Source organism: Antrostomus carolinensis, unplaced genomic scaffold (genome assembly GCF_000700745.2).
Source record: "Antrostomus carolinensis isolate BGI_N321 unplaced genomic scaffold, ASM70074v2 scaffold30910, whole genome shotgun sequence".
In the NCBI taxonomy this organism is placed as follows: Eukaryota; Metazoa; Chordata; class Aves; order Caprimulgiformes; family Caprimulgidae; genus Antrostomus; species Antrostomus carolinensis.
Window position 1 is genome coordinate 2554 of NW_010288392.1, and position 10025 is coordinate 12578.

The window sequence follows — 10025 nt, forward strand, 5'->3', positions numbered from 1 at the left end:
CTGGTGTAGGGAGCCTGCTTTGTCAGTGGGGTTGGACTGGATGATCTCCTGAGGTCCCTTCCAACCCCCACCATTCTGTGATTCTGTGACTTGGCAGCTCTTTTACTTTTTGCATTTGGCTTCATGTGCTTTGGACAGGCCAGTTTCCCTCTTTTGTTAATAACCATCTCTGGCTTTTCACATCTCAAGGATCCGTGTGTGTAATATTGGATAATGATGGGCATGCAGTAAATATCATAGAATCATAGAATCATTGAATGGTTTGGATTGGAAGGGACCTTAAAGCTCATCCAGTTCCAACCCCCCTGCCATCAGCAGGGACACCTTCCACTAGACCATCTCTGTGCCCTGAAACAGTATCACCAAGCAGTTCATTCTCAGCATTACCACAAGTCTCCGTTTTTGTTTCTAGTTTAAAAATGAGCTTTTCTCTTTTGCTATTTTCTCCCATCCCTCTCCAGTTTTTACTTCATGGAAACTTAAAACTTTGGCTTAACTTGTCTGGTGAAATCCCTGTCGCTTACAGAGAGGGTGAGATGTTAGCAAAGCACATCCCTCCCTCAGAAATGTATCTCCTTGCAGAACTGGCTGCAATCCTGCTTGAATGGGAACATTTTTTCCTAAGCCTGTCTGGAAGGCTATCGCTGAAGACTCTGGTTTCGTGTCACTGGAGGCCTTTCTGTGGCCACAGATGAAGACATCTCGCCCTCTGGTGGGTAAAAACACATCAGTACAGAAGCCTTGATCTGCATATTAAGAAATTATAATTACAGTTATTAGTGTGGTGATAACAGAAGGAAAAAAAGAGCAGATTTTTTTAGAGGACTGAAATTCACACTGAGTGTATATCCTGGGGGATGGGGTGTGTTCAGTTTTGGGCCCCTCACTACAAGAAAGATGTTGAGGTGCTGGAGTGAGTCCAAAGAAGAGCAACAAAGCTGGTGAAGGGCCTGGAGAACAAGTCCTGTGAGGAGCAGCTGAAGGAACTGGGGTTGTTGAGCCTGGAGAAAAGGAGGCTGAGGGGAGACCTTCTGGCTCTCTCCAACTCCCTGAAAGGAGGGTGGAAAGAGGTGGGGGTGGGTCTCTTCTCCCAGGTAACAAGTGATAGAACAAGAGGAAATGGGCTCAAGTTGCACCAGGGGAGGCTTAGGTTGGATCTGAGGAAAAACTTCTCCACTGAAAGGGTTGTCAAGCATTGGAACAGGCTACCCAGGGAGGTGGTGGAGTCACCATCCCTGGTGGTGTTTAAAAGACAGGTAGATGAGGTGCTGAGGGACATGGTTTAGAGGTGGAATTGGTAGTGTGAGGTTCATGTTTGGACTCTGTGATCTTAAAGGTCTTTTCCAACCACTACGATTCTGTGATGTACATGATCACACATGATCCTTCTAGTAAAGAAGGTTTAAACTAGTGATGATGGGGAAAAGAGAGTTACCAGCAGCCCTGTCACGGAGTGATGGTCGAGGTTGATGAGCAGAGGGCCTGGAGCGATCAACAGAACAGGGTCACCTCCAGCAAATGGAAAATCCCCAAAATGCTTTCTAGGAAACCAGTGTGCTGGGGGGTGTCTGTCTGAAGTGCACGTAGAGTAATGGAGGCAGTACGGGGACTACGCACGATAAGTCAGAGATCTGACTGATAACCTTCTGCCCATTAATTAATATCCTGCTGTCCATCCTCTCTGTTGTGTCTCTTGGGCTTAATTTTAAGCACGTGCTGTTTTGCTTGAACAGACACTTGTGTTCGCAGCTTGGCCAACTGAAGTTTCACTGCTTTGGTGCCAGGCCACCAAATCACTAAATACTGAGTTCTTATAGAAATCAAGGAAAACTGGACACCAAATTACTTTTGTGGATGAATTTAAATCCTTCTAATCAGTGTCATGCATCTCCCTTGTGAAAAAGGAATGAAAATCACAGTGACTGTGAAACCTGGAAAGCGCTTTGAGATGCACAGATAAAACCACACCTTATTGTTCATTACTGTTATAATTATGATCCACTCTAATATATGAAATCTGTAATTCTGATCCACTTTTATTCCTAATGACTCATAACCTCCTGTAGTTGTGCATTTGGGAATTTCACACCACACCAATCATTTTCCTTTTACAGATTTCTTTTCTTTTTTAAACTAAGGTTTTTAAATAATGATCAGTACAGTACAAAGCTTAAAATATTATCAACATTTTCAACAATACAAAGTCAGCAGATGGGAGTTGGGAAGGGGATGGTTAATATGTAACACTCATACCCTTCCCTGTTTCCCAGGGAAAAATAAAATACAAACTCTTTTGTATTTCAGTTTAGTAACAGTGCTTTAAAAATAATCTTGTCAGTAAAAGATAGAAATTGCAAGGCACATGAGGAGCCCGTCCTTGCCTTGTTACACAAATCACTAGGCATAAATACAAGTCTAAGGCACCTCTCTCCATCCTCCTCTTCTGCTCCGTACACCAAGCAAATCCTCTCAGTGGGTAGCAGCTGTTAAGAGCAACCACAGACCAAAGAGGCTCCCTCTGAGCTTCAGGTTCCTTCAGGATGAATCCCAAAAAAAGGAATAGCGTAAGGCACACTGGGATGAATTCTCAGGAGTTGTCCTGTACAGACCCAGGTTGCAAGATCTGCAAAAAATACTATCTCAGGACCAGAGAATCCCGGAGGAGAGGGTTAAGATTTGGTTCCTTCACAATCTCAGATGTGCTCAAGCTTTGGTGGTCAGCTCTTCACCAAACCTTGCCACTGGTAGACTCCTCCCAGCCATACCTCCTTAGAGGAACACCAGGATGGAAGGAGGTATGCTCCAAGTAGTGAGCCCAAGGAGAAGACCCTGAGAGGCTCTCAGACAAGCTGAGCATTTACCACAGTGGCACTTTTACTCTCTCTGGACCCAGCCCTGATCTCCCCTAGATCAAGGGTAGGGCTTTCTGCAGGGCATCAGCAACCACCTTCCAGTCCTGGCCCAGCAAACTGCACAGCATGTGGAGTCTACTCAGGTAGGCAGCCAGGTGCATAAGGCACAAGGATAAAGTCCAGGGATGAGGGAAAGAAATAAGCTGGTTGGAAGAAGAGGAGGAGGATGGAGATAAGGATGAAGCAAGCTCCAGTGTTGGTGAGCCCCTTGTGACACAAGGGTGCATCCTCACAGCAGCAGCGATCTGTATTGAAATTCCCTGCTAAATCAACCCATCATAGTAACCAGGAGGTCAGCTCCAGGTCTGAGTGCAGGGCCACGCAGGGACGTGAGTGGCTTCACCTGAGGGGTAATGTAAGAATATGTAAAAACACCACCACTGTCACACAATTGCTGCAGAAGGAGAAGTTTCACTTCTGCTGGACGAAGGAGGAGAAGACACATGACCAGAAATACCTCAGAAGAGCCATGTTGATACCTCCTCTCCCTGTCCCTCAACTAGATGGCATTACTGTACCCATCCTCCTTTGACAAGGCCAGGACATGTTATCTATTTTCAAAACCTTAGAGAAGGAAACACCTGGGTGATCCCTTCCTTTGGTACCAGTATAACTGTAGGTAGCAGCAGAGCAAGGTTTGCTATTAGCAGCAATGCCCCATTCCCTCTCCATTTTAGCCCAGAAAGGAGCTCTGGACCAGCCTGGTTTACTCCCCTTCTTGCACAGGAGCCCACTGATACCATCCAGCCAGATCCACACTCAGCAGCTTATTCTGCTTTACCTACCACAAAAACAAGGCAAATTAAGTTGTGACAAAAAGCACTGCTCCCACTGGATGTCTTTCCCCAAACTGGGAGAAGATCCATGAGCAAAGCCACGGAGACCATGGAAGGAGCAGTCCATCGGTGCAGCTAAGCAGAGGAACTGCTGCTGGCCTCCACTTCGGTCCTTCCCTGCAGGCAGCTGTGTTGCCCAAGTGAGACAGCTGAAAGTTAAAACCAGCAGAAAATGACATTTTTTCCATAGGATTGGTTTTTTTACTGGTACGTCTCCTGCCACTGGCTCACTGTGTGGTCAAGATGAGCTTCTGTGCAAGGGAGGGAGAATGACAATGTGGAAGTGGGACCATCTCCACTTCCCGCTCCCCTGAGGCAAATGGACTGTTAGGTCAGCATGGCTGTACTGTCCAAATACACCGTAGGAAATGAAGTCATTAATTTCTAAGCTGGACTGGATGTAAACCAGGAGGCCTAGAGTGCTGAGAAAGGGTGGACTAGATGACCTCCTGAAGGCCTTCCTATGATTTCTTCTCTTGTACACAAACCTTCCTTCCTTCTCCCTTTGTATTTCATTTGTCAATAGGGCCATGAGTTTCAAATCCACAAAACACAGGACACAGCAAAGCACCTATTAATAAATCTGTTTTCAGAGATGCTGTTGTCTGGCCCACCTTGCTCCTCCAGCAGCAAAGCACTGTTTCCTTCAAGCTAATATCAACCCAACTAGGAGGCTCTGCAGATATAAAAGCCAAAAGCAAAGCCTTTCTGGATAAGAAATCATGCACACACACACACACACATCTCAACAGTTAGAAACCAGATGAAGTGCAGAATTCAGTGCTTGTCATGACAAATCATATCCCCAACCCTCAACTCTGCCTGCTCAGAACCAGCAATCACCATTTATTTACCTGCCCTTGGATTCAGTGAGACAAACCCGTGTGGCTGGAATAGATCCCATGGCTTCCTCGCTTTCAGCAAAGATTTATACCTTCTAGGAATTTGCCAAATGTTCATAGAAGCACAGAATGGTTTGGGTTGGAAGGGACCTTAAAGATCATCCAGTTCCAACCCCCCTGCCAGCAGCAGGGACACCTTCCACTAGACCAGGTTGCTCAAAGCCTCATCCACCCTGGCCTTCAACACTTCCAGGGAGGGGGCATCCACAACTTCCTTGGGCAACCTGGGACACTGCCTGCCCACCCTCACAGTGAAGAACTTCTTCCTCATATTTCATCTAACCCTCCCCTCTTTCAGCTTAAACCCATTTCCCCTTGTTCTGGCATTAGCTGCCCTTATGAAAAGTCCTTCCCCAGCTTTCTTGTAGCCCCTCCAGGTACTGGGAGGCCGCTATAAGATCTCCCCAGAGCCTTCTCTTCTCCAGGCTGAACAGCCCCAACTCTCTCAGCCTGTCCTCACAGCAGAGCTGCTCCAGCCCTCAGATCATCCTGGTGGCCCTTCTCTGGACTTGTTCTAACTGGTCCATGTCTTTCTTATGTTGGGGGCTCCAGAACTGGACGCAGTACTCCAGGTGGGGCCTTACAAGAGCAGAGTGGAGGGGCAGAATCACCTCCCTTGACCTGCTGTACATGCTTCTCTTGATGCAGCCCAGGATACGGTTGGCATTTGAATTTGTAGGTCTTGAGCAGTGTGTAGCTGGGAGAAGCTGTACCAAGGTTTAGGATGGAAAGCCAGCAGTGGGTCAAACAGAAGGTGTCTAGGCTGCATGGGACCGTATCTCTGCATTGGCTCTGAGCATCCTGTCCTGCAAGTGCCACCAACTTCAGTGTGGCTCCATATCTGAAATTCCCCCTAAGCAAGCACAGAAGAGACTCATCTAGTGGGGGATGTAGTAAACCAACCCTTTCTGCACCTTGGACAGGATTGACCTGTGGCCACTAAGTGTCCTTGACCACTATCTTTGCTACTCCACACAAGAATCATCAAGTCTCAAGGACAAACCTGTCCCAAGATTGCATAGGACCCTAATGCTGTCACCTTACTCCTGCCTTTTGCTGTTCTTTCTTCATCTAATGCTGATAGAAACCTGCCAGATTCACAACCTCATTGCTCAGAGAAAAGCAACCCTTCAGCTTCAAGGTCAGCTTTTCCATGAGGCCCACCAAGGACTGCTTGATGTCCTGAAAAGCATCATTAAAAAGGAAATAAAGATACTTCACTTTCATACTCTTTTGGCCATGACCATAGTAGGACTGTTGGAGGCCCAGGGCCTAGAGCCTTGCCCATTATCAGCCAGGTCAAGCCCAAGTTCCTCTACATGGCATGGACATCGTTGGAGGTCAGTCAGACTCCCCAGTCAGATGACAGAGTCAGTCTCTGCAGGCAGGAATCCATGAACCTGTCACACAAGCAGCCAAAATGATGCACCCAGCATCAAAAGCATCTCCCCTCCTGGGCCCAGCACCCTGAACGCTGATGGCCTCAGTGGTGTTCAACCTCTGCTGCCGCTACTGAGGAAGGCTCAAAACCATCTCCAACCTGACCCAGACCCAGCTCCTCAAAGGTAACTAAGCACTTAAAATGGAAGCGAGAAGCCTTTGAAGACCTGTCTTGTAGGCTACCAAACAGCCATCAGCAGCACTGCCACTACCTTAGGTCTGAGTCAAGCTGCTGAGAAAGACACCATCTCCTGTTAGTAATCCTGGGGACAGCCTGACTCCTTGGTTTTGATGAGCAGCTCCACTGCAGTTGGTGTAGTCATACAGAAAGAGAAGATGGAGCTGACCTAACATCTCCACCTGTACTTGACCCACACCAGTCCCTGGTAGACACAGGGCTCAGGTCCAGACCTTGTTCATCCTAGAGGACCCCAAGTCAAGCCTCAGTCTCCAAACTTGCTTTGCCAAAGCCACCTCCACAACCTGGCATTGAGATACTTGACAAGGGGACTGTAGAGAGAAGAACCTGGCTTAGCCCAGCTGGAGCAGGAAAAGGATTATACCAGCCACTGTGCCACACATGCCCTTGCAGCTGAACCCTGGAAATGTAGAACCTTCCTGAAACCTTGCTACTGCCTTTGATAGGAACAGGTCTCCCACAGAGAGCAGAGATGGCAAAACCCAGAGAGGTCATCACATCCAGCTGTGGTCCTCACGGTGCGTTCTCCACTGCGTTGTGAGCCCTGGAAGACCCTTCTACAGTCTCACAGCCTTCAGGTTGCCCTCCCTGACATTCAGCAAGATACCACCCATGGGTTTACCAGAATGAATGAGAAACCTCTGCCTGTTCCAGCATCCTAGAGGACCTGTTCATCCTAGAGGACCCCAAGTCAAGCCTAAGTCTCCAAACCTGCTTTGCCAAAGCCACCTCCACCACCTGGCATTGAGATACTTGACAAGACGACCAGAATGAATGAGAAACCTCTGCCTATTCCAGCATCCTTGGTTAAGTGACTTATTCTGGCTTAAAACACTCCATGTCCCCCCTGCATGGCAGAAGGAAGTCCCTGCTGTGAAAATGCATCCAGCATGAAGTCTCCAGCCCTCCACCCAATTCCAGGGTCCAGGTTAGTCACAGCATGTTAGGCAAATAAGCCAGTTATGTCTCTAATATGTTATGCCCCTTTTTCTTGATTTTCACCACCCCAGTGATGTCATGCTCGTCACGTTTGTGACTCTCAGGAGTCCTTTTTAGCCAGGCTGGCTTTGATCCTGCATCGCAGGATGTAAGCTGTGATGGCACTACAAGCCACCAGGCCAAAAAAAGAGATGCAGGAGAGATAAATGGAGAAAGGCCCGTGTCTCTTCAGGAAAATCTCCTGCCTGTTCTTGTAATCCAAAAAAATAGCCTCCAGCTGTGACAGGGTGCAGATGGCCAAGAAGATGTGGAAGATCTGATGGGCATGGCCAACGATATCGCAGGAGCCAGGGAAGTACTTCTCAGGGACCGGGCAGGAGAAGAAATAAGCACTGATAAGGAAAAACAGTATCTGGTACGTGTGGTACCAAGCAGCATCTTCCTCACAGCCCCCCAGGTGACACACAACCACCCGGTGAGCGACAGGGCTGATATCCAAGATGAAAGCCAGCCCAGCTGGGATCACCTGGCACATCTTCCTCATGATGGGGTAAGGCCGTCGGTACCGATATTTCGCGTAGCAGCAGCCGGCACAAGACAACCAACCACAGAAAGCAGCTGCTGGCAAGAAGAAAAGCCAGAACTTGTCGTACCAAGCTTGGTCAGAGCTGTAGTAGAAATGGGCCAAGGCACTACCATATTGGTAGATGCTGACTCCAACATAGTCCACAAAGTAGAAGGTATAGTGGTACAGCTCTGATTTGGACTGCAATAGGTGGGCCAAGAGGCTGCAGGTCAAGTAGGTGACAGAGGAGAAGACAAAGATGAGCAAAGGCAAGGACCACGCGTACATAGGTAACTGCTCAGCCTCCACAAACGTCTTGAATCTCAGAAGCACAGCCAACGCTGCCAGGAGATGAGTCCACACGTTGACCACCTCGTTGTGCTTCTGGAAGAGGCTAAGGAAGTAGTACCGCCAGTCCTGGCCGGTGGGACGGTACCCGGTGAGGATGTATGGCTCACGGAAGAGCTGTGGCACCTCACACTCCTTCACCGTACAAGGCATCTTGGGGAAACCATCCTCCAGCAGCCTGGGGAGACGGCTGAGATGCTGCCCGCTGAGGGACAGGGTACTGATCCGCTCCAGGATGGCTGTCATCTCGCTGCGTGCGTGCGGTGGTGGCTTTGAGTCCAGCTCTGGGGAACGTCACCTTCGTGCCCTGCAGGGAGAAGAGAAAGAAGAAATGTTAACGATGATGCATCATCATTAACGTTAATGATGAAGAAATGATAACATTAATGATGATGAAGAAACGTTAATGATGATGATCCAGGCTGGATGAGGCTTTGAGCAACCTGGTCTAGTGGAAGGTGTCCCTGCTGATGGCAGGGGGGTTGGAACTAGATGATCTTTAAGGTCCCTTCCAACCCAAACCATTCTATGCATCGGGGAGAAGAGCGTGCTGCCATTCCTAGGTGGGATAAGCCATGGAGCTATCAAGATGCTGATCCTGCTTTTACGGGAAAGGGGCTTTTCTGGACTCAGCAGACCTAAATTCAGCCTGGAGAAGGATGGCACAGCCCTGTCCTTGCAGTTCAGCCTATGTCACAGGGCACAGCAATGTCACAAGCCTTCCCTTCTTGCCCACTTCCTCAGACACTCAGCTTGGAGCACGTTTAGGAGTAGCCAAGAGCTGCCAAGAAGGGGGTGCAAGAAACAATTAGATGCCAGGAAAGCACCTGATGATTTGAGGAAGGGGATTTTTCACCCCTTTCCCCAGAACAAACTGCTCAGAGACAAAATTGAGGTGGAATGACTCCTCAAAGGGATAACCTGCCTTTCCACACTTAAGTGAAGAGGGTCCCAACCAAACTGTGGAGGCTGAAAATAAGCCTGGCTCCCCTGCCACACAGCTTGGATGTGAGTTGCATGCCTAGGGCTGCTGCAGTGAGTATGCCAGAGGGAGAGAAGGAGAAGTCCACAGTCCCAGTTCTGCAGCCCACATCCCTCCCTGTGTAAGAAGCAGCAGGACTGGGAGGTGAAGGAGAAACGAGGGGCTCCACATCAAGCTGGCTGCAGTTTGGGTATAGTGTTGAAGCCTTTGGAGCATCCATGGAGCCATGCTGAGAAGCTGCCAGAGGAGATGTGCCTGGATGCTCAGAGCAGCCAAACCCCAGGGCTGGGCACTCCTCTGCCTGCTCTGCTCCTTGGCAACCTCCAGAGTTGCTAAGCTCTGCCTGAAAACATTCAGATTCAGGGCACAGCAGGATCCTAATGTCTGGAGACTATCTCACAGCATTGAATTAATTAAACAGTACCCTCCATTTCCTCTTCCACCCCAGATATTTCTCCTCCCTGCTGGTGTTTGTTCCACACAAAAAGAGGAGAACTCATCACACAGATGCCCATGCTTAAAATGAAACTGATAACTGATGCCATCCAGAGGGACCTGGACAGGCTGGGGAGGTGGGCCTGTGCAAACCCCATGGAGTTCAACAAGGCCAAGTGCAAGGTCACCTGGGTCAGGGCAACCCCAAGTACAAATCCAGGCTGGGTGGAGAATGGCTGGAGAGCAGCCCTGAGGAGAAGGACTTGGGGTGCTGGGGGACGAGAAGCTGAACACGAGCCGGCAACGTGCGCTGGCAGCACAGAGGCCAATAACCGTGTCCTGGGCTGCACCCAGAGCAGCGTGGGCAGCAGGTGGAGGGAGGGGATTCTGCCCCTCTGCTCCGCTCTCCTGACACCCCACCTGCAGTGCTGCCTCCAGTGCTGGGGCCACCAACACCACAAGGACAT

At 49.2% G+C, this 10025-nt stretch overlaps 1 protein-coding gene across 1 annotated transcript; it reads right to left on the reverse strand.

Annotated features, from left to right (window-relative positions):
• Positions 1-7079: 7079 nt before the first annotated feature.
• PAQR8 (progestin and adipoQ receptor family member 8) lies at positions 7080-8387 on the reverse strand. Its single transcript, XM_010166584.1, has one exon. It carries the CDS (start codon positions 8385-8387, stop codon positions 7329-7331), a length of 1059 nt encoding a protein of 352 aa, XP_010164886.1. The 3' UTR covers positions 7080-7328.
• Between the last annotated feature and the right edge of the window lie 1638 nt (positions 8388-10025).